At 34.8% G+C, this 25,198-nt stretch overlaps 3 protein-coding genes, 3 long non-coding RNA genes and 1 pseudogene across 12 annotated transcripts; 4 read left to right on the forward strand and 3 right to left on the reverse strand.

Annotated features, from left to right (window-relative positions):
• The first annotated feature begins 3,480 nt into the window (after positions 1-3,480).
• Positions 3,481-4,618, forward strand: LOC143452577 (uncharacterized). Its single transcript, XM_076953609.1, has 4 exons — positions 3,481-3,542; positions 3,633-3,731; positions 4,149-4,260; positions 4,461-4,618. Exons 1-4 carry the CDS (start codon positions 3,531-3,533, stop codon positions 4,553-4,555), a joined length of 318 nt encoding a protein of 105 aa, XP_076809724.1. The 5' UTR covers positions 3,481-3,530; the 3' UTR covers positions 4,556-4,618.
• Positions 4,619-8,833: 4,215 nt separating this feature from the next.
• On the reverse strand, positions 8,834-9,809 carry LOC143452956 (uncharacterized). Its single transcript, XR_013115128.1, has 4 exons — positions 9,709-9,809; positions 9,568-9,625; positions 9,410-9,505; positions 8,834-9,262 (listed from the first exon to the last, which is right to left on the reverse strand). It is a non-coding gene; the product is annotated as an uncharacterized LOC143452956 (long non-coding RNA).
• A 194-nt stretch (positions 9,810-10,003) lies between these two features.
• Positions 10,004-10,470, reverse strand: LOC143452970 (uncharacterized). Its single transcript, XR_013115129.1, has 2 exons — positions 10,295-10,470; positions 10,004-10,179 (listed from the first exon to the last, which is right to left on the reverse strand). It is a non-coding gene; the product is annotated as an uncharacterized LOC143452970 (long non-coding RNA).
• A 3,526-nt stretch (positions 10,471-13,996) lies between these two features.
• LOC143451958 (leukocyte elastase inhibitor pseudogene) lies at positions 13,997-16,024 on the forward strand (annotated as a pseudogene).
• A 1,688-nt stretch (positions 16,025-17,712) lies between these two features.
• LOC143452621 (uncharacterized) lies at positions 17,713-18,508 on the forward strand. Its single transcript, XR_013115071.1, has 3 exons — positions 17,713-17,841; positions 17,906-17,990; positions 18,092-18,508. It is a non-coding gene; the product is annotated as an uncharacterized LOC143452621 (long non-coding RNA).
• A 2,387-nt stretch (positions 18,509-20,895) lies between these two features.
• Positions 20,896-21,661, forward strand: LOC143452615 (uncharacterized). 5 transcript variants are annotated; one of them, XM_076953653.1, is made up of 4 exons: positions 20,896-21,053; positions 21,133-21,233; positions 21,360-21,411; positions 21,480-21,661. In XM_076953653.1, the coding sequence occupies exons 1-4, from the start codon at positions 20,960-20,962 to the stop codon at positions 21,521-21,523; spliced, it is 291 nt and encodes a 96-aa protein (XP_076809768.1). In that variant the 5' UTR covers positions 20,896-20,959; the 3' UTR covers positions 21,524-21,661. The 5 variants fall into 5 exon arrangements, with proteins under 5 accessions (XP_076809768.1, XP_076809770.1, XP_076809769.1 ...); XM_076953655.1 differs by having other exon boundaries at positions 21,501-21,661; XM_076953654.1 differs by having other exon boundaries at positions 20,896-21,044.
• A 423-nt stretch (positions 21,662-22,084) lies between these two features.
• On the reverse strand, positions 22,085-25,177 carry LOC143452248 (uncharacterized). Of its 3 annotated transcripts, XM_076953137.1 has the most exons (8): positions 24,991-25,177; positions 24,577-24,648; positions 24,015-24,095; positions 23,676-23,756; positions 23,258-23,341; positions 22,857-22,970; positions 22,668-22,774; positions 22,086-22,571 (listed from the first exon to the last, which is right to left on the reverse strand). In XM_076953137.1, exons 1-8 carry the CDS (start codon positions 25,055-25,057, stop codon positions 22,521-22,523), a joined length of 657 nt encoding a protein of 218 aa, XP_076809252.1. In that variant the 5' UTR covers positions 25,058-25,177; the 3' UTR covers positions 22,086-22,520. The 3 variants fall into 3 exon arrangements, with proteins under 3 accessions (XP_076809254.1, XP_076809252.1, XP_076809253.1); XM_076953139.1 differs by lacking the exons at positions 24,577-24,648; positions 24,991-25,177 and adding an exon at positions 24,357-24,515 and having other exon boundaries at positions 22,085-22,571; XM_076953138.1 differs by lacking the exon at positions 24,577-24,648 and having other exon boundaries at positions 22,089-22,571; positions 24,991-25,175.
• Between the last annotated feature and the right edge of the window lie 21 nt (positions 25,178-25,198).

The following is a 25,198-nucleotide window of genomic DNA, read 5'->3' on the forward strand; positions in this document are numbered from 1 at the left end:
GGTATCAAACAACTGTGGGCGTATAACATAATTGTCATGTTCAAACTATCTATTTAAGATCATGCACAATTAAATTTGCAGTTAAGCACAGGCACCATCAATATATTACTGATGGTCCGAACAATAGACAATAATCTTGTTACTGCGTTTTAAGTCAATGCTGTTGCATGAAATAATCAGTGCCAGTTTGCACCAAATCCGTTCAGTGCGATACATATTTTTCTTTCTCCTACATAAGACATAGGGCTTCTTCTCACATTCTTTTTTCATTTTAATCGTCTTTGTGTTACCCAGTAAAACGTTGTTTGCGGCTGCAACCGACAACAAGGAAACACGATTAAACTCTAAATCGTGTTTTTTCAAAATGATGCAACAAAGCTCTTGACGCTCTTAGAGCATTTGGCACCCTTTTTCTGATAAGACTAACAAAGTGACTGAAACATCCTGGAGACTTTTTCATCAAGGTCATCTAAGAACTTTTTTCAAGGTCATCTAAGCACGTGAGCATTAACACGAAGTATATGAGTACATTGTGTTTTGAAATTGGTTAATTTTTGAAATTTTTCATCTAAACATGATACATTTTGTGAATGCTATCAAACAACCGTGTGCGTATAACATAATTATCATGTTTAAACTTATTATTTAAACATCCTGGAGACTTTTTGTCAAAGTCTAGAACTTTAGATAATACTGTAGATGAGTTTATCATAAATATTATAGCCTCTAAGGTAAACCTTAAAAGCTAATTTTAATTTGCCCATTACAATAAGAAGAGATTACAGTGAAACAATGGCCCTTGATTTTCTTTTTAATAACGAGTTTCGAGAAAATGTTCATCTACGACGATTTATCAATGATAAATTGTTGTTTATTGTCATGTAGGTACGAAAAATCCAGTTTCCAATTTGGCTAAAACTTCATTCGTTACAAATGTAAACTGAAATGAGATAAAGCCGAACAAAGCAGGAAATCACGCACGTTCATAATTACTTGAAACGCGCACACGTGGCGCGCTTTAAAGGTTCCATGACATATGACCTCGGGAAAATGACCGCGAACAAACTCACCGGGGACAACTGAACGTGACGTAAATTGACCGCGAACAAACTGACCGTGATGTAAATTGACCGCGAACAAACTAACCGGGAACAGACTTACCGGAATGAAAATTGACCGGGAGGTAAATTGACCGTGCAAGTGCTGAATTATTGTGGTTAAGTTGATGGTAGTATATGATATGTAAAGTAAATATTTGTTTGTAACTATTTCCTTTGTTTTTAACAAAATTTTTTTTTTATTTCAATACACATTGAAACATTTATTGAAATAAACAGAAATATTTCCGGAAATACGAGAAATACGAGTAACAACATTAAAAGAAGTTCACTGCAAAACACATATGACACTACATAATAAGGGCACTAAAATTTACACAAACTGTTATTTGACAAATAAGGAAGTTTATTGCGCAAATTGTAGGTTGTGGGCGATGCCTCAGAGAAAATCTAATATGTCACGGTTTGCAAAATCTTCAACGATGGTTTGAAGTCGCGCATCCAGATCCTTGTATTTTCTCCTTTTGGCAGGAGGCCCTACACCCTACAAGGGGCCAACAAACCCTACGAGTGGCAACCTTGACTGCAATACACATACTAAATTGGCTGGGATTAAAGCTGATGCGCGACTAGATAGTGAATTAGAATTTTGACCTTTTGACGGCCAATTTGTCGCCGGTTAATTTGATCGCCGGCCAATTTATCGACGGTTAATTTCATCGCCGGCCAATTTACGTCACGGTTAATTTCATCGCCGGCCAATTTGTTGCCGGTCAGTTGACCACTACCAGTTGTCGCCGGTGAATTTGTTCACGGTCATTTCACGTGATCCCCGCTTTAAAGGAAGTAGTCCAAAAGTAAACTAATTTTCACTAATCGGCGGGATAAAAAAAAGTCTAGATTACAACTGTACACAAATAATGTGTAATAGTGCGTTTCTCAAACAAGGTTCGATTTGAGTTTGACATCCCTGCAAGCATGCAAATGCACACCCACATAAAAAAGAGTTAAAATGTCATAATCGTCACCATTCAACATGTAAAAAGCCGCTTTTCCAAAATAATGCAGTTAAAAGTTGGTTTCTGTAACCAAGTTTTGATATGATCAGACGACAAATACTTCGTATGACTGCCATATAAGTAGAGGTTTGAAATATATCTGACGTAAATTGAAAGAAAGAGCACGTAACCATCCATATGGCACCAGCTGCCTATTCACAACACTCATAGACGCTATGAACAGAAGGATTTACGTTCAGTTTTAGTCAGCACAAATATATTTTTATTTTTAGTTATGCATCTTCTGGTTTGACCTTATTTGCAATGAATGCTTCTTATCAAATTTCGGAAATTCAACAGACTTCAAAATGTGCTTTTCATTACAAACGACGGGATGGGACGATTGAAAATGGTAATAGAAATTGAAGGTATTGGAAGATGACGACAATCAGTGTTTCCTTTCCAAACCGTAAAATAAATGAATTTTGAGATTAAACGATATACTTTGCTGGCGATTACCTTTTTCTCTCTGTTACTAATTTATAAGCAAAAACTCGGTCTACAGGTATAGGAGCTGGCAGGAAACAACCACGGCTGTTACTCAACTAGGATATGTATAGCCTATATCCAAATGCGTTGTTGGCACGATAAATCGAAAAATGCTGACGTCCGTATTTATATCACAACACTTACATATGTAAAATATCATCGTTTTATGTGTACAACCCATAGATATCTTATATATAATAGCTGTTGACTGTTATTATATATAAGATATCTATGGTACAACCGCCTTAAATTTGCTTTAAAATAAAGTCGCCTGATAATAAATCATTGTGGCGTGTGCTAAAAACTCACTACCTCTGTTCGAAATTGACTGTCTTTAATTTTCTGAAGATAACAGCGATAGCATATAACCTCCCAATTTGTGAAGGAAGAAAACCATACCCATTGACATATTGTAAATAATTGATTATTATTAACTATTTAATAATTGTAATAACTATTTATGATATATTAACTACTATATCATAGTTTTACATGTATTTTATATTTCGCAATTATGAAAGTAAACACTGATTAAATGCCATTATTTTTCGCGTCCGCCACAAGACATTATTTTCACCAGATGCCCCCACCTGGAAGCCACTGCGTTGTCATTACCCAAACCACTGAGAGTATGATATGATAACAAAATATTAGCATTTAAAGTCACGCATAATTAAGCTAAGCTTTAAATAAAAACATTGTTGCATTGCATTGCATTGCAAATATTGCAACAAAACATTGTTCAAGTTTCATTGAAATATGTTCACAGTTCACCGTGAAAACTACAGATGTTGAAAAAATTACGTTGAGTTTTTTCCCAAGAATATGTTTAGTGTTGCACCTATACGTAATTATGATATCACAATCAAAATTGTGAAACAATGAAATGACAATAGCATTATAAACATTCGAAGTAAATTTTAAAATGGCCAAGCTGGTAAGTACTGTAGTACTGTACTGTAATATGCTGTAGCAGTGTAGCGGAATAAATTTTGATGTGTAGAGAATAGTTTTATGATTATATCAGAGCAAAAGAAAGAAAGTAGACATCAAAAAGAAAGAAGTATCACCAACCATTGAAGATGCCATCTTGACTGTTGCAACAGAAGCAGCAAAACGTTGCAAGGTACTGTAGAATCAAAATTTTCCAATTGATGTTAAAAGCATTACAAAAACTTCAAATGTTTATTACGAGAAGCCAGAAAATTTACAATTTCAAGCAGAATTTGTGGTAGATTCTTAATATGGTTAATTTACATTTTGCAAATGGTGGTCAATATAATGGCAGGACAATTGAACCAACAAACTATTAAACCCAAGACAGTTCAACTCATAAATGTTGGTTGGGTCGTTCTGGATTCAATCGAGTGTGGGTTGGATTGACCTAGAACCGTTGTATAAATGTGCCATAAAGCACAAATCGGCATAAAAATTTGAATGAAAGCCCATCAAAATTTACTTCTCAATAACATAAAACTAAGCCTTAGAACTAAGAGAACGGTTAAGGTAGGACAAATATGCATCCATTATTATTTGTTAACAGACAGAAAATGAAAGGGCCGAGTACATCAAAATGGATTTGGATGACAGGTTTGGTGGTCCATGGAATGTGGTCATAGGAAAAAGGTTTGGAGGAGTGGTAACATACATACCAGGTCAAAATTATAATTTTTTTAAATATTAAAATTAGGTTGTGTTTAAATTGGGTTTCTTTTTTATTTAGTAAGCCTTCCAAGTTCCTACAATATGACTAATAAACAATATCGTATGTTATTTATGGGTAATTGAACCAAAATACTGATACAGATATTGTTAACTTGTTCAGTGTATATATTATTTACCATATGTATTTCAGATCACTTCATCTATTTCAGCCTAAAAGGTCTGTATCACTTGGTGTATAATACTAAAAATATGAAACCACCGGGCCTTTCCCAAGATTTGTTGTAACTAAACCTCAGCAATGTGTTGCATAATTGTTGAAATTTATCCATTAAAATGCAGTTAAAAAGGTATATGACTATATGATTGTTGCATAAGAGGGAGGTATTTACAAACAGAGAAAAGTCACAGTTGAATTACATACATAATGACTACATGACACAAAAACTACCACGTATCAACAACAAGCTATCAGCAACTAACACAATAAACATACATTAATTTATTGCCGAACCACTACTTTTCTCTTTCGTAGATCGATCTGATACTCTTTTGGCCATGTCATACAATAGTAAGTGAAATGTGAGTTGTGTTTCATCTACTTTTTATTTGTAGCAAATTCGGTCAGTGTATCAAGCAAAACAAGGTTCCGGCAACAAAGTTTACAAACCTTGTGAACTAACTAGGCTCATTTTGTGTTAAATTTGACTTGATGGAGATGTGTGGCAACTGTTTCAACAAAATGAAATATACCATACAAGCCTATACAATGTCCACAAATCGCAACAACACGTTATACAGAAATTGTAAATAAACTACAACCTTAAGGCCAAATACATTCAAAAGGTGTAAGTCAACCTTTTCACGCACCTTTTCAAACACAACATGCAGTTATATATTCTACATTGAGAACAATGACAATGAGAGATAAGATCTCACGTCCCAGAATATGCCATCGTAAATCTGATGCTATCAGGATGATAGTTTTATGATGATAGTTGCGTGACCATTTTATTACATCTCAAGTAATTAAAGAGCATTTCGACATTAACAAATATATACTCATTTTAAAAGCTTCTTGTAGATAAATATTTACTACTGCAATGCAACTGTACCAATTTAAAAGTAACTAATTTTAGCAACAAAAATACGGTAATGATAGGTGTTAGTGTCTGTACGGAAAGCTTGCATTTTAGCACGGGAACATTTACGCAGTAAAAAATAAGGTCTATGTTTTACACCATGTCAGTTACCTGTATTAAAGGCAAAATTATTTTCCACCACAACTAATTCTCATTTCAATAAATGGTGCCGAAGCTAAAGCAGTTAGCTTTGCCCTGCTCCTGACTGGAAAGTAGGGGAGGGTGGGGTAAATCGTTCCAATTCACTGATTTCACCAAAAAATTTTACTTGTTTGTTTTGAGTGGTAACTCTAAGGTATTTCGCTAATTTTTGAAGTGCCCTTTTATTGATTGCTTGCTTTCTTACATAAATTTTTTTTGATTTAAAAGCTCCTCCAATAGTCCACTTTACCCCACATGTGTGGGGTAAAATGGACCACCGTAAGTTTTGAGTAAACAAGGCAATTTGTTCCACATCACAATCAATTTATTTACAAATTGTCATCATAAGCGAAGTAGTTATGAAAGTAATCGCAGTTCACCATCAATTTTTAAAAACATAATTCACAAATAAAGTTGTCATCCTCTTCATTACACCCAGAGCAGGCTTCATGCGCCCACCGCATGCATTTGAAGCACTGGATCCACCCATCATTCTCGGATGATTTGGAATACATTTCGTTGCAGTAAAAGCATTCTGCATCTACGTTGTTATCACTTTCATCAACAGTGTCCTTCTGCTGCATTGATGAATATGAGATAAGGTGGAACGTAACTTCCTCCAGCAGACATGCAAATCACTGCAGTGCACAAAGTGCCTCTTTCTGCTGAGGTAATATTTCCAACCTGCTTTTTCTCCTTCAACGCAAGCACCATGGATTGCTTTGTCTGAACTGTCGTAATTCCAGTTTCGTCGACGTTGAACACATTGTGATGCTTAAAATGATGCAAGTCAATCACTTCTTCCAGGGGAGCAAAAAACTTGCCGACGCTCACACGATTAAACCCTCGAGCAGCAGATGTAGGCTCTGTGGTGCGAAGGCTTAGGCCTAATTGTGGATTGCGTTGAAGAAATCCACTTACCCAATCAACACCAGCAAGTCTCTTTTCCATGTTGAACCTGTGCTTAATATGATTTTTTTTCTGCCAATTCAAATGCAAGTGATTGGAGATGTTTCCTAGTGACCCCAAAGAATCGCCGCTCAAGTTCGAGCACATGTGCAACTAACTCTTTTTCTTGGGCTTCGGAAAATGTGGAATGAAACCTTCCAAGTCCCTTTTTGCTCCCAGTAGCATTAATATTATCTCCTATTATCTCCTTGGACCCTTCTTATGAGTGTCGTTTTGGGAACTCCATACTGTTTGCTTGCTTTATGGTAGCCCATTCTCTTTTCATTTACTGCCCGAATGGCGATAGTCATAGCCTCTTCGGTCCAAGATTGTTGAGTTGATGTCCTTTGGCGGTTACGAGGCATTCCACAAAACAGGATTACAAGATAAACATCACCTAATTCGGTCATGGAACTATAAACAATAAAAAGTTAACGATGGGGTAAAGTGGACCACCACTGGTCCACTTTACCCCCACCCCTTGGTTACTATTATTTTGACTGTTGGCCAAATTTTGGCTAGTCAGTAAGCGGAATGAACCTATGTAATGCGTACGTGATACAGTAAAACTCCTTTCTACCATTCAACCAAACTTCTACCTTATGCATGTGAAATAAAATCTAAGTTACAAGACATACCTTTCAATAGATCAGAGAGTACAAAAAACGAATTCCGTGCCTTTTCTTGCCTTCTTTTCCACGTAACCTAGAATAATGGCGTGTGCAACTACGTTATGTCATGCTTCACTAAACTTAGTGGTATCCGCACGGTTAAAGAGGGGTGTGAACTTAAGAAAAAAAAAAGAAAATAAGAGGGGTGTGCCACTTTACCCCTTTGGTCCGCTTTACCCTACCTTCCCCTACAACTGTTTTCGGCAAGAAATCTCGTGGGCCGAGGTGCCACATTTTTCACTTTCCTGCTTATCTGTGCCACTGCCACTATCAGGTTACAACTATCAAGCGATTAAATTTAAGAAAATTTCACTGCACTTGCAATCGTGTTTTATTTACACAAGGAGCGTAACGATATTTGTTCTTCCTCCACATCGGACATTTCAAGTGTATCATAACTTTCAATACAGGTATTCCAGGCACGCACTACCTGGAAATCTAACTAAATAATCTTTATCCTCGGAATGTCTGAAAATTTTCATATTTGCACTGCGTGGATTTTTGTGGCAATCACGCCTAGATGATCGTAATGCTAAGGATTTAATGCATGGAAAATTTTGAAATTGTAAATCCTTTTCGAACTCTGGCCATGTGTATGCCGAAGGTTAGTTTTGCGTGCATTATGAATACGCCAATGACGTTATGTCTATGGCGATATCTAATACAAAGGCAGACACCGTGCACTTTTTTGTCTAAACAAAAAAAAGTATAAATATATATAGGGAAGGGCAGAGTTGCCATCATTGAAAATGTGGAACTATAGAATATAATAGCGATTGTTGTTAGTATTCTATGGGTTGAACTGCCGTTTACAACAGAACGTAGTCCACCACTCGGTGTTGACCAAGTGTAATAGAATTCACGTTTTACACTTTTGACTCAGCACTATCACCCCATTGTGCACGGCAGAGGTTGTCGGAGTCACGGATTTTAGGCTTCTGCTGAGGCTCCAGCTCTGATGAAGCCACTCCGGTCTCTGCTCCTACTCCAGAAATCTATGAAAGCGCCCATTCCCGCTTTCACTAAAAGTCCAAATTTAGTGTTCATCAAGCCAGTTTTTTTGCAATTAGCCTACAATAAAATGAAACCGTATAGGGACTATAGGCTAAGCTTGCTACGTCGTATCAAGGCTTTCTGGCAACAGCAGATAGTGTTTGCCAACCTATTCATCAACTACCTAGTGAACAGGTTTATATTTTTAATTCTTGCTCCAGCTCCGGTAAAATATCCAAACTCCGGCACCGTCATCACCTCTGGTGCGCGCACAAACGGGAATAAGTTGGCCAGCTAATAAAGTATATGGTCTACATACAGTACATGGTCTATGCTCAAGTGCTGAAAACCGACGGTGTCGACCGATTCCATCCGCCGCACAAGCTTCTCCAATATAAACGAGGTGGCTTTTTCGGAAATGGTGCCTCAACAGGAAGAAATAAAAAGTGATACTGCGTCTTTCACTCGGAATCCCACCGCAGCGAGTAGTTTGAACAATGGCTGCGTAGTTGTACGTGTTGTTTACCGCAATTAAAAGCGGAAGACCAGGTACAGTACAACAGGCGCTGTGGATGGCCGTTGCACTGATGCTTATCAGGCTTTATGCGAGATATTCTGACGAAAATTTGTAGTTAAATTAATTTAAACTGTCTTTGTTAGCGACTTGACAGCCTTTGAATATTATATCATCTTGCATTAAGCCGTGTACTACATCATTTAGTTTTGTAACTTATAATTTATGGTAAAACATAAGAAATCTAATAGCAATGCATGTTACTTAGTTTAGGAAAATTGAAAGTGTTTTTCTCAGTTTTTTACAAAATAGCTTAGTTTTCAATTAAACGTGATCGCCAATACAAAACGAATGTCATCCCAATTCACAGTTGCACACGTCTGATTTCTACAAATACAACATTAGCAAGCAGAGAGGTGTGCATATTTCGATGCAGAAAAACATCAATGCTCTGTAGGGGAATCCGTGATTCGTGATGGAGCTCGATGCAAAATATTGTCTATTGCGAGTTGAAGGTCGTTTTTATTAAACTGGGAGTCTTGTTGTGCCTCTGTGCTCGTCTGTCGTATTTTCATCATTGAAGTTTCTGTAATGCAAGGGTACTGGGTAAAGTACACACGTAAGCTGTAAATGACTAAGCATTTAAACAAATTAGACTTACTTAAGCTTAAAATCTCTTACAATTTGTGTAAAATATTGGTACAAATTGTTTTAACAACTAGACACAATGCACCTTGATTCTGGTGGGAAGTGTTGAGCATGAAAGTGATTGTAGATCCTTACATTACCACTTTCCCGGATAGAAGGAAGCGTTTCGAAATTTTCTGGGCTATATAGAAGGAGAAATGTCATTTCCACAAGAACAACAGACAAATTACCCAGTACACTCACCAAACTTCTACATCATCAGATGTTGAGTTTTGCTCAATAAATTTACAATCCTCCATTTCTGTTAGAAAAAACTTTCGTTTATTGCAAAGCAGTAGGATAAAAGGTATACCTTGATATCTCGCACAATATCAGTCTAAATACCTATTATGCAATGGTTTTCTCGGTCAGGTGGGATACAGCTATGTTGACTTGATTCACTTTTATCAAAAGTCACATCACAGCTATACAACAACAAAAGAAAAAACAAGCAATGTTTCCGCCAATTCGTTCGATTGTTTCGAAAATGTTTAGCAAGTCGCTTGTAATCGTGAGCACGCGTTATAAACAATACAAAAGGCAACATATCGTGTTACGTTATTGTTTATATATAGTCTACTGTATGGTGTATGTTATATGGTGTTATCACACACATCGTTCATTCTTGAACTATGCGAGCTTACTTTAAAGGCGGTGGTGGGTAGTTTTCGTGCAGATTAGATCTCTCAACATCACTGGCTGTTGCACGAGGGTCTTCCAACTCTTCATTTGTTTCCACAGACACCTTGTTGCTTCTGTTTATTCGTGAGACAGCTTCCGTGTCAGTCAGTGATTTTTTCAGACATTTATCATTTTCTTTAATGTTGACAGATACGAAACAATAAAACGCATAAGAAATCGGTCATACAATCCCCTTCTTATTGAAACGGATAGATATTACCTCAGCCTATCGATATAGCGTATAAGTTACCTGACTGGGAATACAGCTTCCTTTTAACCCCAATGTTGCAATCGTCGCAAACTTTGCATGAAGAGAAAGCCATAGAGTTGTTTCCAACGTTTCCATCATTGAAATTTCGATCCATATTTGTAGGTAAGAATATTTTTAATCTTGTGAGCAAATGTATAGCACCGTTGACTTCAACGATTTTGCCAAATTTAAAGAACTTATTGGAGTTAAAATCTGCTCGAGCCTTGCTTATATAGAACGAAATTTACACAAGGTGTTTTTTAAGAGGAGGATTTTCGGTTCAATCATACCCTAACCTATCGATTTATGATTTCCACAACGCATACCAACGTAGCGGTATCTATTTTAAAGTATGCGCTTGCGACAGCTTGCGTAATTTACGCGCCACGCGTTAATATAGCGTTAATATCTTTTTTGTGCTTGCTAAATTTCACACATATCGCACAAAAAGTGGTACAATAAACTTGCTGCATAGAAAATAGTTTTTTTGTTCATTTTTTTAAATTTTTTATTTGTTTTCTATGCTAGAAACGTTTCGATGACGAAATCATTAAATTTGTATTAAATCCATCTGGGAATGTACCAGGTATCTTTGACGAATGCTTTAGTAAAAGAATAGTCGACTTTCTTGCGTCTTTAGTTTGAAACTTTTATCAGTCGTTCAGTTGAAAAATATGTCGTTACCTAACATGGTGGAAGATGCGGTGTTTGGTTACCAACGTGTATTGTCAAATGAACGAAGTCGTAATAATTCACCTTCTTCTCATTCTCTCACCCTTTTTCTCCTTCTTCTCTTTCTCTCCCTTTCTTCACATGAGCGAACCGTGTAAGGCAAGCACCAAAGGATCGTATACCGCGGTTGAAACGCTTTTGAGACATTATCGTTTAACGTAATACAGTATACACACATTTTTTTTCATATTTACTTTAAATTTTTGTTTTTCTTTCAAACTTTCAAAAAATTATTCCAAAAAAATTCAACTTTATAAAATATTAAGCTTGTGTTGGTGGAACCTGAGAGGTTTAGGAGTAAACACTGCTATTGCATTACCAAATAGTTGGAACCATTTTAGGTAGTACCGGTCTTTGGTTTGCAACTTTTGTGGTACATGTACTAACACAATTCTTTGGACAATCATAATCTTTTCAAGAATTTCACCTCGAATACAACCGTTTGCGTTTTGAAACATTCCTTGTTTTTGAATTTCGTTTAACGATGACTCGTGGTAAAAGAAGCTCACGCCCACAGTCCCGTCTCACCTGGACCAACACGACCTTTCCCAAACTGAAGTAAACCAACAGCGACCTACCAACGTTTTTGCTCCATGGCCAATATCCTTACATACTACCGTTAGTTGGCGCAAAACACCGATCCAATTAATCAGCGTAAAGGTCTCTCTGACAAGTTCGCCATGTGTCGAGGTACTAGAAAGCAGAAATCAACACTAAACACCAACAGTGCAGCATATGACATGTTCAGATAAAAATCAATAATACCTTCCCAAGGGCGTACATTCATTTGATCCAGATACTCATGTGCTGTGCATATGGAATAAACATACGCGGCAATATGCCTAAAATGTGACGGAAAGTGTGTTAGGTAAACTAAAAATATTTTTGCGAGCTTCAAGATTTCACACCTTTTGCTAATGACAAAGTTTTTTTGCATATATAATACTTAAAAAAGATACCAAAATCATCACCAAAAAATCTGATGTATAGCTTAATGTTACCAAGTGTCTTACAAAAGCCACCAAAGCAAAATTTGAACAAGGTAAAGTCTAACTCGATTAATTACTTAAAAAAATGTTAAAATAAAATAGGTTTAATTAAGTAGCTTTATACTGAGACTTCAGTCACAAGGGAGCAATATGAGCTGTTTAATCCCAAGATTAGACAAAAGGTTGACATGAAGTAAATGAGACGTAACTTAACCTACGGTCAGGTTAACATCGAACTCGTAAGTATGTCAAGATAATTTTCTCCATGGATTGAAAAAAAGAATCTATATTGATTATTAATTTGTTAACTTGCTTCATAAGCTCATTGCACTGGACAGAAAAGCACAAATTGATTGGTTGTTCCACTTTCTTAAGTTTTTTTAAAAAGTATGTTAACATTATACAGCATCGGAAAAGGCAAAATTGTACATTAACAGAACTGTTTCACATTGTTGGTTTACGTTAGTCACGCGTGAGGACCTTCAAACAATGGGCGGTTTCTCACACAGCTGACTTAAAATAGCGTCGTTGGCTCGACTTACCAAAAGGCGCCGTGTTTCTTTAAATTGTTTATACGAAAGACGTCACAGGATCATTGTGTACAATCGTTTTAAATGATAGAAGATATAAAGTTACTCCACCAGGTATAAAAACTTGATTAATTCATCATAAATTGTTTTTTCTATGCCTAAGAGTAGTAAGATAATATAGTTATGCAGCAAGAAAAAACAAACGCACTGTCGCACTAACTAACTAACTAACGACTGTCGTTTTGAAAAAAACCTAGATATAGGGAATATTGTGGCTCTTGTCGAATTGAGGCTATGAGAGAAAAGCAGTCATTGACAACTTGGAACAAATCAGAAATTGCTAGCACTAGCTCGGTTAAACTTCATTTGGAGGAAAAAAGATACAGATACGTTTAGCCGAATTTGAAGTACTGATGTTTAGTTAAATGCGGTTCTTATTCAAGAGATGTTGAGAAATCAAAGAATATTTTACTTACAACTTCATAGTCATGCTTCGTTTACCGCTGACACAAATGATAAAAAGTTTTACTTGTTCCAATGAACTGAGCTGTAGTTTTAAAAAAATTGACAATTATACATGAAAGCTAAGGCGTTTTTGCGTCCGATAATCGCTCGAAAATGCAATCACCATTAGGATCAAGTTCCGATAAATGAAATCGAAACAAATAAACCGTAGCGAACAACAGCAAAGAGTGCAGTGACAAAGCTATTTAGAACACACCTTCATGAAGTTGATTGCAGAAAGCTGCTATGTTGACGTAAAGGTGAAAATATTTGTGAATTTGTTTCTTAATTTGTAAGGTTTCTCTTATCTATATTTGTTTTATAAGACTTGAGCCTGTATTTGTAAAGATATTAACGCATTCATGCATTCATGCGCTGCAACCGCATTAATCCTCTATCAAGATTTGAGCCAATCGAGAGCCTTGATTAAAACGAAAGAGCTATAGCGAAGGAGAAACCGAATCTTCGCGTTGGCTGACCTGCCATGCGTTACATAAAACCGTGGGAAATCGACGAATTCGACGAAACTGTTTCTTCGTGGCAAACTACTCGTATCATCAAGGTATTCGGATCCGAATTGAATGCCAAAGAATAGTGCTACCACGCTTTTGAAATCCTATTGTATATTTAGGGCGAGTAGTTTGTGTTTAATTAGCTATTACGATTCAAGTATTGATTCAATGCACAAATGTAATCAGCTTGAAAGCATGAGTCTAAAGCACTTGAAAGGTTTAACTTGAGTAGTCTACAGTAGAATAAAACCTTCATCCTAGTATGCGAATAGGGGTGTTATTTCGACTGAGAAACATTGTTGTGTAGTGTACTTTATATTGAACGTAATTTCAATTCTGTTTTATACTTTTTAATGAGAGGCTATATTCTATGCTTTACGCATCTGTTAAAAAGAACAAAGATGCTATTAATTCATGAAATATTTTACAGTCCATAGCCTGTGCCCTGTATCTTAGGTCTTCGTAGGTTGATTAGACTTTGCTTGCATATTATGCTTAGCTATATTCAATAATGTCGAGTAAACCGGCTACATTCAACAACTTTGCTTTGAGTATATATCAAACTCTTGCGGAGAACGAAACTGGAAATATTTTTCTATCACCATGCAGTGTGTCAGTGACTATGGCCATGGTATTGCTTGGAGCTAAGGATAACACAGCGTTGGAATTAAAAGAAGGTCTTGGACATTGTGATATGGATGATTTAGAAGTTCATTGCAATAACTTGGAAATTCTAAAAACGATCTGTGATACTAAAAACAGTATTGTTTTGGAAATAGTACACAAACTCTTTCCTGACATTGCATATAACCTGAAGAAGGAGTTTATAGAGAACTGCCAGATGTTTTATGAAAGTGAAATTGAATCGAAAAACTTTAAACAAAAATCCGAGCGCTCTAGATTGGAAATAAATCAATGGGTTGAAGATGAATCGAATGGAAAATTTAAAGATCTTCTGCCACCAGGATCAATTGACAATCTCACTCGTCTTGTAGTGGTGAATGCTGTATACTTCAAAGGTGATTGGATGAGAAAATTCTTGCAAAAGGATTCAATGATAATGGACTTTCATATAAATGAAAGGAAGTGTGTCAAAAGTTTTATGATGTCGGTAAAGGACGAATTTAACTACTACTATGATTGCGAGTTAAAAGTTCAAGTGTTAGAGTTGCCATATCAAGGGAATGATATTTCATTGGTATTGTTTGTACCAGACAAAATATTTGGTCTTAAGAAACTTGAGAAACGTTTAACTGCCGAAAAACTGATGTCTCTCATATCTGGCATTTCAAAAAAAGAAGTCGTGATTGCAATTCCAAAGATGAAACTGGAACTGCAATATGATTTGGTACCTACCCTGGAGAAAATGGGCATTAAAGATGTTTTTGATCAAAATCGAGCCAAATTGCAAAATATTTCTTCTGGACCTGAACTCTTTATTTCTGCAGTAGTGCACAGAGCAGTTATTGAAGTGAATGAAGAGGGAACTGGAACGGCAGCTACAACTACTTCAATAGCAAAATCGTCCAGGTTCAAACCCATAAAAGCGGAACCTACAAAGGTAATCTGTAATCATCCGTTTATGTTTGTTATCAAGCATAACACCAGCCAAAATATATTATTCATTGGACGATTGTCTACCATGTCGCCTTTGAACGACATTGTAGGCAATTAAAAAGGTCGCTAGTTTTCCAAAAAGATTTTTGCGTTAAAGTATAGCGTACTGGTTTTCTTCTGGTCAGCTACTGGTTTGCCTCATGTAAAAGCCGTGCAACATTGAAAGCACACGGTAAAAGTAACCAGCGACTCAGATGTTTGTGTTTCGTGTAGTTAAACGTGATTGGTTTGCTCGTCACATTCTGCTGTTATGTTTCGTATTCATTTTGACAGTGTCTAAATTAATTGGACCTTTGAAGATTGTTACACTTTAGTTGTAGCTAAATTGTGTTTTAAATTGATGCAAACCTATAGTTAATGCACTTTGCTGACCAGAACCTGCATTTGACATGAACAATTTATACAATTTGTTAATTCCAGCCTGTGTGACGACAGTGCTTGGTCAATGGGCGTACAATGAAATCATAATCACTCTTTGTCAACATCAAGTGGTCAACAATGTTAAATACTGAATGGCACTTCAGAGATTGATTGATGTATTATTATTGCTATTGATTTGCAGCAAAACCTACTTTGATCATGTTGAGTTGAATGTTTGGCAATAATAAGTTTTAACGTATCATTATTTATAAAATGTTAAAAGCGTCATTTAGTAAAGAGAAGAGCTCAAGCATGTAATTGCTTAATTTCTGTAATCGTTGTAATAAATTTGTACGTTGTAGGTGCTACTCGCTGTGCTTGTGCTTCTATCTTTATTTATGCTGTTATATTAATTCAGTGTTTGTATTAATTTGTTTAAAATCCGGGTTATTTCAAGTTATGCGTAATTGTAATTATGATATATGGTGATTTGTGGAATAAATTATTTTAACCTAATCGTTGTTTTCATGGTGCGTGATTAACTAAAACTTCTAAGGTAGCAATAATGATCAGTCTTAAGAGTTAGATCAACTATGGATGCTCAAGCCTTCTAATGAATATGGCCACAATTTCTCATAACAGAATACAACGGTAAAGTTTAATTAACAACCGTTACGACACCTGCGTAATACTTTTCACTATGCAATGAACATTCTCTTGCTGAAATGTTAGAGGAACTTAACAAGACTACTTGAAGTTGTGCTAAATAAATCATGACAAATGGCTTAAGATCAGGTCATTTCTCATCATGATTCTCCAACAGATTATTTCTGCTCATGCGGTAACTGATTTGCTTGTCCTTTATGCTTACAAAAGCGATATTCTTGTACTTTATTTAATTTTAATAAAAACACTAACAACTGGACAGAGCTGACAATCTCGCACTTTTAATAACTCACTGTCAGGTCCACAATTTTGAAATGGCGTTTTGCATTTGAGGGATCTCTCGGGGTAATTCTGTCTCCGTCTCATTTGGGAGAAATTTCATTTTCTTCTAATCTTTTTAAGTTTATTTCCTTTGTAGGTCGTTTTTACACTTTGCAAATCATTATTACAAAGCAACTAAGGCAAAAATAGCACTATAAAGAAGAAAGAAGTATTTTATCAATCAAAATTAATGTTTAGTACTTTTGAGCAGTATTATAACAGTGTGCGTAAGCATATTGAAAAATTCAACCATAGGTTTTTCTATAAGTAAACAGCAGTTTTTACCGACGTTTTGAAAATACTGATAATAATTAAAGCTTTGAGTACAAGTAACCTAAACCATAATGGCGGAAACGTTTGCCATCGTTAGACGATAATTGGTTTTACATGGGTTAGGCTACAAATAAAAAGATGCTCACCATTTTATGAGGATTGAAGGTTGTGACGTTTGAGTGAGTAGGGAAATACCAAATAGATCTTAAATAGTTGTAGCATAGCGCATAAGAGTTGAGATATAACTATAGTGTCGGAAGTGTCAGAATATCAATGAAATATTTCAGTAAGATTAAAAAACAAAACGTTTATTTCTGTTAAATAAACAGTGCTTTTAAACTTGTTATAACCTCAGTCTTGTTAACAATTGTTCCGTCTGGTTGAAGATATCTCAATGCTGTAGGACTTTATTTCAATTCTCAACCAAACGATAATACAGTTTATTATTTGTTTCCTATCCAAAATTTAACAAACGGTTTTTCCCCTGCTCACTGAAGCGTGAAACCAGTCTTGTTCATCGTGAAAAACTTACTGACCTTAAACCAGTCAGCTGTGCACGTGGTGTGGTGTAGTGTGGTGGAGATTGTAAAACATGTTTGGATGCAAAAACTGAGTAATAAGAGTATACCAGTAATATGACTTTCCTATCTTGTAGCGTTAGATGATACCATAAAGGTTAATATAAGATTTCAATAATATCACAAGCTAATAATAATCACCTATTTTGAAGTAGAGTGCGCAACTTTCAGCTTTCACTGTTAACGTAGTTAATCTAACCAAAGAATTAAAATATTTTTTCTGTGAAGTTTCTCTTTCGTTAAGCAAATCGCATATCTTTTAAAATACATTTTTTTGGAAAAATCGAGGTTATGTAAGCAAATTAAGTCATGTGAGGTAACTTTTGTTTTATGAACAGCAGACAGATATTTTAGTTTACTTCTGTTTCAATTAATTTAAACCCAAAACAAGATTGTTGACGACGCCAGGCGAAAAATCATTGAAATCAAGTCCCAGTATGAAAGAAGCCAAAAACACCGACGGCTGTAAGCTATATTTAAAACGTTGTAAGGTTTTAAAATTAAAACAAAATTTATTTTTATGTTGCAGTTGGGTTGTTCCGTTGTTTGATCGTGGTTGTTTTCGTTGTGTGCGTAATTGTGTTTGCAGCAAAGCTTACCTGGGAAATCTTAAGGTACTTTTTGTTAAGTATAAAAAGTATTGTTTCATGGTTGAAGTTTAAGCTTTAATTGTACAAAGATGCATGAACAAACCTTTCTTTGATATATTTTACAGGCTCAACGAACTTCTCAACTAGCATGAGTAATCTCATGGAAGGGACACTTGAATGTTTAAAATAAAGGCACCTTTGAAGAATAATACTGTAATTTTTACCAGCAACGATTGGAAATACTTCCATATTGATGTATTTAAGAAGTTTTCACTAAATATGTTGCGGCATCACAACGTGTTCTTATCTCCAATACTGTATTATATAACAGATCATTATGTACAGTATTATTTTGAGGATTTTTTAAAAGTTGATCTCTTAAAACAATTAATTGTAACAGATAATTGTCTGCTTTGGGTTCAAATTTGTGCTTGAAAATAAACGGCAAACTACACTTTCAAATCGACGGTTTGTTGCTAATGTAGATATTTGTAGTGATTACGTCATAAAAAAATTAAAACAAGAAAAATCATCCACTATACTATTAGCATGGAAAAAATTAGCGTTTTAATCTTGTTACATGTGGAAAGGCGCTCGGTAATTTATAAGTGTTATTTATGTTGTATTCACGCTTAGATTTATAGGCATATGTTTTATTCAAAGCAGTTAAGTTAAAAGTTGCAATGACACAGCTCATCCCAAGAAATCCAACGTAGAATGATCATGGCTATCTGTTGGACACAGGTTGAAAGACACACGTGCTCAATCAAGAACAAAAAAGTGTAATCTGCCGCAAGGGAAAACATCACGAACCACAGAGCAAAACATGTGTAACATAACCAAAGAATTGGCAAAACGAATTCTCTCGGTGATTCTAATGTTAAGAGTTGAGTTTCTAACATGCAGTAAAGATGGATTTACATTGCTGTTAAACCACAGTTTACGGTGGAAATACTGTAAAGGATTGAATTATCTGTTGTCAAAAGGCGGTTCAGTTTAATAATATAATATAACATTTAAGCGAATTCAAATTGCCTTTTTGAAAACGTTTTACCAACTCAAGATATTTGTTCAAAAGATCACAAATTATATCGCTACGATGAAAAATAGAATACCAAACACTGCAAAGACTTTTTTTCATTTTTTCCAAAATTCGATTGCGCACAGAGGGAATGAAACCCTCCCCAACTTGACTTTAGTTTTATGAACAGTTGGCTTTTTAAAAGACCACTTTTGCTTTTGTTTTGTTTTAAATACTTTAAACCCTGAGCAACAACATTGACAAGGTCAGACAAAAACTTATTGCAAACAAGTGCATGTACAAGTATAAGGCCAATATTTCTGACGTTTAAATGCTTTGCATCTTGTTGAATTCAGTAAGCTGTAGATACTTTGGAACAAAACGCAATTTTTGTAACTTTGTTATTTTTTACAGTTGTGTTGTTCGTGTGTTTTATCATTACTTTTTTGTGGAATGTGTTGTTTGAAATAGTGCGTTGACTTGTTGGGGTATCTTGAGGAAGAATCAGCTTAAATGTTTTGCTGAGTATCAAGCAGCTATTGGTTCACAGGGTGGTGACAACTAATACGTCACTTCTACAGACACTTTAAAATAAAATTTAGTTGAGATATTTCACAGGCTTGCAACATATCTTAAAAACACAAGTTGCTATAAGGACGAGGAAATCATTAAAGCGAACAAACCTTGTACAGCGTAAAAATTTAAAGCGAGTTTTGAAATACATTCATAAAAGAACCGTCTTTCATAAAAGGATTCATCAAACAATTTGTGACATTTCAATCTTACATTATCTCCAACAGTGAATCATATCACATTTTATCAAGTATAGTATTGTTATCTCCGCTTTTTTCAAAGATTTTATTACAAACTTTCAACGCTGCCAGTTACATGTTAACAGACGTTACATATTAAGGCATGAGTTTAAAAGTTGACTCCTGGCTACTGAGAAATAAGTCAAACCGAGAGACGAATCGTCTCAAAATACCTGCTGAAGGGCAGAATACAGCTGGACAAAAATTACAATTTAAAAAATCTTCGACAAATTTTTTTTATATGTATATATAAATTAATATAAGGTTTAAGTTGATTAATTACATGTACCTTGAATCTTTAATAAACCAATAATACCTTTCAAACAGGTTTAGCTTTGTCAAACACAGAAAAAAACGATTTTGTGTAACAGATTATTGAAAGGTAACAAACATACAGTTTGTTTCATTGTCAAATATTGGATTTGCAGAAAATTATTTACGCCTCGATAGCATTTCAACCTTACCAAGATTATTTTATTTAAACAACACAATGTTGATTGCCATAAGTTAGACTTTAGTTCTAAACATGCTAGCTAGTCTCGAAATCAACGAAAAGTAAAGCAATGCTTATCACAAAGGCTTGTCAAATCTGTTTTAACCTACACCAAACAAAAGGTAAAGGCATTTGTTTCCCTACACAAAATGTAAATTATATACTCAATATTCTTGTTTACTGAAGCGTGAAACCAGTCTCGCGCAACATTTAAACTACAGTAGAGTGACCTTCAATCAGGTGGTTGTGCACGCGCCGTACGTTAGTTCTGTAACTGCTCATAAGCAGATAGTAATTTTGCATTGCATCATTTTCGCTACTTCAAGTAAGATTAGGTTTGTTCCTGTTTTAGTAATGTGTCAATGAAGTCATAAATGTTATCAATCTAAAGATTTCTTCTTGTTTAGGCCATATCCTATAGTATGAAATTGATGTACCTGTGGTATGATATCTGTTGGAATAAAACTCTGTGTTGACTAAAAGCGTATGGTCAAGTGTTTGGCTGTAGCATAGTTAGTTTTGCGAGTCTCTCAAAGCATACTTTTTAACAAAGAAACGTTTTGCAAAATATTTAATGTCACTTCGATTTTGATCAACAGTTCAGAAATATTTCTTTAGTTAAAACATTTGTTTTTTATTTTGCTTTGAATATTTTCACTCATTTGGTATGGAAGTAAGGTATGATTACCAAATAAGGGAAGGATCAAGTTCCAGCGAAGACGACAGTAAAGAAGAGCAACAAGTTGTCGACAGTGATTTTAGTATAACATGTTTTTATTTTATTAGTATATGTTGTAAAAAATCGAAAACTTTCAAATTTTGTTTAATTGTGTTTTGCAGTTGAAGATGTATACGAGATTTCGCACGGTGTATTTTATATGGGGTTTATATGTTTACTCATGTGGAGTCTTATACAATTGGTGTACCAGCCAACATGTAAGGTGTGTATGAAGTATAATAAGAGACACTTTGTCATTGACAACAGCAAATTTTACTTTAATGAAAGATACTAAATGGTGTTAAACAAAATATACCATTAACAATGTTTCGTGATTTGTTTTTTTCAGGAAAATCTTTTTGAAAACCCAACTACCACGAAAGCTCACGGGGACATTGAAGGTAAAGACATACTTACAAAATTAACACTTAAAAATAATGTTTGAAACAATTTTGAATTAATTTTGAAGGGGACCAGCTTTACATTCTAGATTTTTTTGATATCACTATCTGACATTCCCCGACGACTAGTGGATGAAAACAGAACTATAGCTTTTTATGAAGATTTTAATAAGTTGACATGTTTTGTAAACATATCATGATGTTTTGTGTTTTTTGTTCGACATTCGTTTGAAATAAACAGTTTTCGTGATTTTAACAATGTATTTCTTAGGGCTAGTTTATTGTGTTTGTATCAGCAATCATCACTATATAAAGGTAAGTAGTGATGCGTTACACCAACGTTAAGTGACAACACCTGATGTTAAGTGACAATTAAGTTATGCAGACAATTTAACCACAATTGTAGGGTAATTTGTAGTAACTCCCAACCCTGTAAGCTTGCAAATGATAATGTAAAAAGGTTTTTAAATCGCAAAAAATGATGTTGAAGAAGTTTTAAAAGCATTTTTTCATGTGTGTTTTAACACTCATTAAAAATTTGCAGCCCTAAAGTGCACACACAAACAAACACTTTTGGAGAATATTTTTAGATTTCTCTGCAACCTTCGCAGCAGTGATACATCAAAAACCGATGGTTTTTGGTTTATCGTGTTTTATTACAAATGCTATTTTCGAAGTTACAGCTTGTTAGTTGTGTATAAAATGTGTATTTGTAAGATTTAATGCGTCTAGAGTTTAGGGTAATACTGGAATCTAATAGAAAATTAACAGTTAAAAGAGATGGGTACAAAGATGTACAGTTTGCTGCGCAACATTAAGCTTTGTTTGTACAACATTTTTAATATTTTGCTTCGGCTTTACTTTTAATTTCTTACTTAACACTTTCTAGCCTATTTACAACACAAATGTGAACGTTTACCGCGGTAGTGTTTAAACATAAATTTAAAGTTTGTATATATCTACAGCAAAAAAACACAGAAACAGCAAGCATAAAAATAATTTGCAACAAGGCACAAACGAGTTTAAACAGAAACACCCTATACGTAATAGGTAACCACTAGGTCCGTCCAAATAATGGGAGTATGATCGTCAGGTACAGCAGATAAGTTTTATAAAAACATTTCTAATATATCTGCTGGTGGAGAGGGAAAGGAATGACTCTAAAAACAAAGCAACAGTTTATGTTGTTCCTATACCTGGATATATGAAAGTTTTAAGAGAAAAACTAAAAGCTTGTCTTTAACTAACAAACATACCTTGGGGGAATAATGAACTAAATCGTATATAAGTATACCAATACCCGCGAAAAAAGACACTACCAGAATGAGGAGGATAACACGACAAAACCGTCTCTGCCTTATAGCTGCAAAACGACAAAATAGATGGTTAAGGATATGTTGGTTTTGGTTAAAACCTAGGAGAGCTTTGCATTTCATAAAATTTACTTAGTACTTGATAGACCACTTCAGATTCAAAATCAATCAAATCGAATGAATATACTGTTGGAAGCCTGATTTCATATGATTTATCCCTATCGAGTCTCGGCAATGGTGCTCGTGCTGTGAAGTAAAAAGAATTATATTCGGAAAACGTTTGAACCTGTTAACTACAGAATTGTTTACAAATATCTTTAATAACACCAAAACAATTAAAAAAAACAACTTAAAAACAAAGCAAAGCCATGTGCAAAATGTGGAGCAAAATGAATTTTCGCTTCAACATCATGCAAAGTACAGAAGTTTGTCACTTTTACTGGAGAGGTTGCTGCTGTAAAACTGCCTATTGATCACTTTAAAGGTAAAATAATGTTAAGTGTCGTATTAAAAAGCATTTCACAAAAATTTACATCTGTCTTCGTTTTCTGGGTTGTAGCTTGCTGACATCTCTTTGAATAGTTTCGATGCCGTTGTTGGTGATGCTGGTGCTGGTGCTTTAAAAAAACGAAATTTTCCAAAGTTGAATTCGTTAAGACCTAACATTAGAGATGTATTAATGTTACCATACGTACAGTAGTTGCAACATTATTACTTCGTTACTGTTATGAAACAATTGCTTGTAAATGTGTTGAAATTTGCGAAAAATTTCATTCTCCTGAAAACATTCAGCTCAGGTTTTGTGAGAAACCAAGCTTTTAGTATCAACGTTCGTGCAAGTTTGTACCCAGCCCATAACAAAAATTTCGTTTTTTCACAAATCTAAAGAAACAACATTTAATCGCAGGTTTTGAGTGCGTCAGAATTGACAGTATATGTGAACAGATTTACCTTCATCAACGTTTTCTTCAGTGTCTTCCTGTTCGTTGTTGACAGAACATGTTTCTGTTTTATTGACTGGCATCGTCAAGGCTGACAAATTGTTAGTTAAACTGTTAGACGCCAATAAAGATAAATTCTGGGACATTATACAATAGCTCTGTGAAATACTGTATAAAACACGTGTTAATACACCGAAATTTCGTGGAATTAATCTATTTTCACACCTTCAAACTTATAAAAAACGATAAAAAAGTTTCTGTAAATTCTGCAGCTTCCGCAGATCTTTTTGTAAACCAAAGAAAACCTGGGAAATATTTTACAGAATTTATATTATTTTGCAAAACTTACGTTCTTCAACGTTTTCTTCGTCTCTCTTGGCGTTGACACTTGATACCATCGTATTGACAACTGGCACTGTCTCTTTTGGGGCTTAAAAAATGAAAATGTTTTAAACTTTTTTAACTAGAAAACATTCTTTTTAAATTTAGTTAACATATTATAGGCATAACCTACCAAGGTGTTCCCACATGATGTGGCAGAATAATTGTTATCATTTAGGGTAATGAAATAGGTTTTGACGGCAATTTGATGATTTTGGAAACAATTAACATTCTGGACAGCGTAAGTTCTTTAAAAATTATCAGTTTCAGAACGAACATATGTCAGTTCATTACAATTTTCTTAACTTACTTAAGTACATTGTCAATTGGTTTGTGACTGATTAGAGGGAGAACTTGTTAATCCATCCAAAAAGCTTTTCTCAAGTTTAAATTTTTTGCGCATGCTAATAGTAATGAAACAATATCATAAAAACTTTTAGTCATTTTATGAATGCTACAAAGAAGCAAAGTGTATAAGCTCATTGTTTTTTTTATTTGCAATAACCAGTACAGCATATAACATAATAAACCTTTTTCGACCTTTTTGTTGTCTTCGTCGTCGATAAACTTCAAGTTAGTCATATCCATGCCTAACATTTGACCTATTAATATTAACTGGTGGCTTAAATATAGGAAATAAAAAAACACTCGATAAATTGAACTTTTTTTCGTTAAAATTGTTTCAAATTTGAGACATCAACGTTTTTTTGATTTTCTTTGATGCTGAAGCTTGATTCTGTATTGGCCACTGGCAATGTCGTGGCTTATGCTTCTGGTGGTAATTAAATTGTTCAAAACATTTGCTAAAATTAAATTGCGATAAGCACTAACATAACACTAAAAATTTAAAGCTAAAGTTAAAGGTTTAACTTTAAGGATATAAAATTTTCTTGCTTATGTTCAATACTTTAATATTAAACCTTGCAGAGACCTATTGGTCTTACCTTCAAGGGCCTTTACATCATCATGCTCGTAGCCTAAGCTCGTTTCCATTGTATTGTTGTCTGACATTCTTGTTTTGGCAATTTGTGGTTTAAAACATTTAAAGTAAAAATAATGATTTTATAACTTAAAGTTATATTTGTTTCCTTTCCTGAAAAAACGTCAGTCACTGTATAGGCAAGTGGTGGTTACTAAACATGGTTGGCAACT

Source organism: Clavelina lepadiformis, chromosome 4 (genome assembly GCF_947623445.1).
Source record: "Clavelina lepadiformis chromosome 4, kaClaLepa1.1, whole genome shotgun sequence".
NCBI classification, from domain to species: Eukaryota; Metazoa; Chordata; class Ascidiacea; order Aplousobranchia; family Clavelinidae; genus Clavelina; species Clavelina lepadiformis.

Coding starts and splice junctions, on each gene's coding strand:
- LOC143452615 (XM_076953652.1), top strand. CDS start 20,960: ATGGAAGTAAGGTATGATTACCAAATAAGGGAAGGATCAAGTTCCAGC. Junction 21,035..21,132: donor ACAGTAAAGAAGAGCAACAA/GTTGTCGACAGT, acceptor TGTGTTTTGCAG/TTGAAGATGTATACGAGATT. Junction 21,234..21,359: donor TGTACCAGCCAACATGTAAG/GTGTGTATGAAG, acceptor TGTTTTTTTCAG/GAAAATCTTTTTGAAAACCC.
- LOC143452577 (XM_076953609.1), top strand. Junction 3,732..4,148: donor AAGCAGCAAAACGTTGCAAG/GTACTGTAGAAT, acceptor ATTTGTTAACAG/ACAGAAAATGAAAGGGCCGA. Junction 4,261..4,460: donor AGTGGTAACATACATACCAG/GTCAAAATTATA, acceptor TATGTATTTCAG/ATCACTTCATCTATTTCAGC.
- LOC143452248 (XM_076953137.1), bottom strand. CDS start 25,057: ATGTCAGACAACAATACAATGGAAACGAGCTTAGGCTACGAGCATGAT. Junction 24,096..24,576: donor CAACAAAAAGGTCGAAAAAG/GTTTATTATGTT, acceptor TCATTTTTTAAG/CCCCAAAAGAGACAGTGCCA. Junction 23,757..24,014: donor CGAAGAAAACGTTGAAGAAC/GTAAGTTTTGCA, acceptor ACAATTTGTCAG/CCTTGACGATGCCAGTCAAT.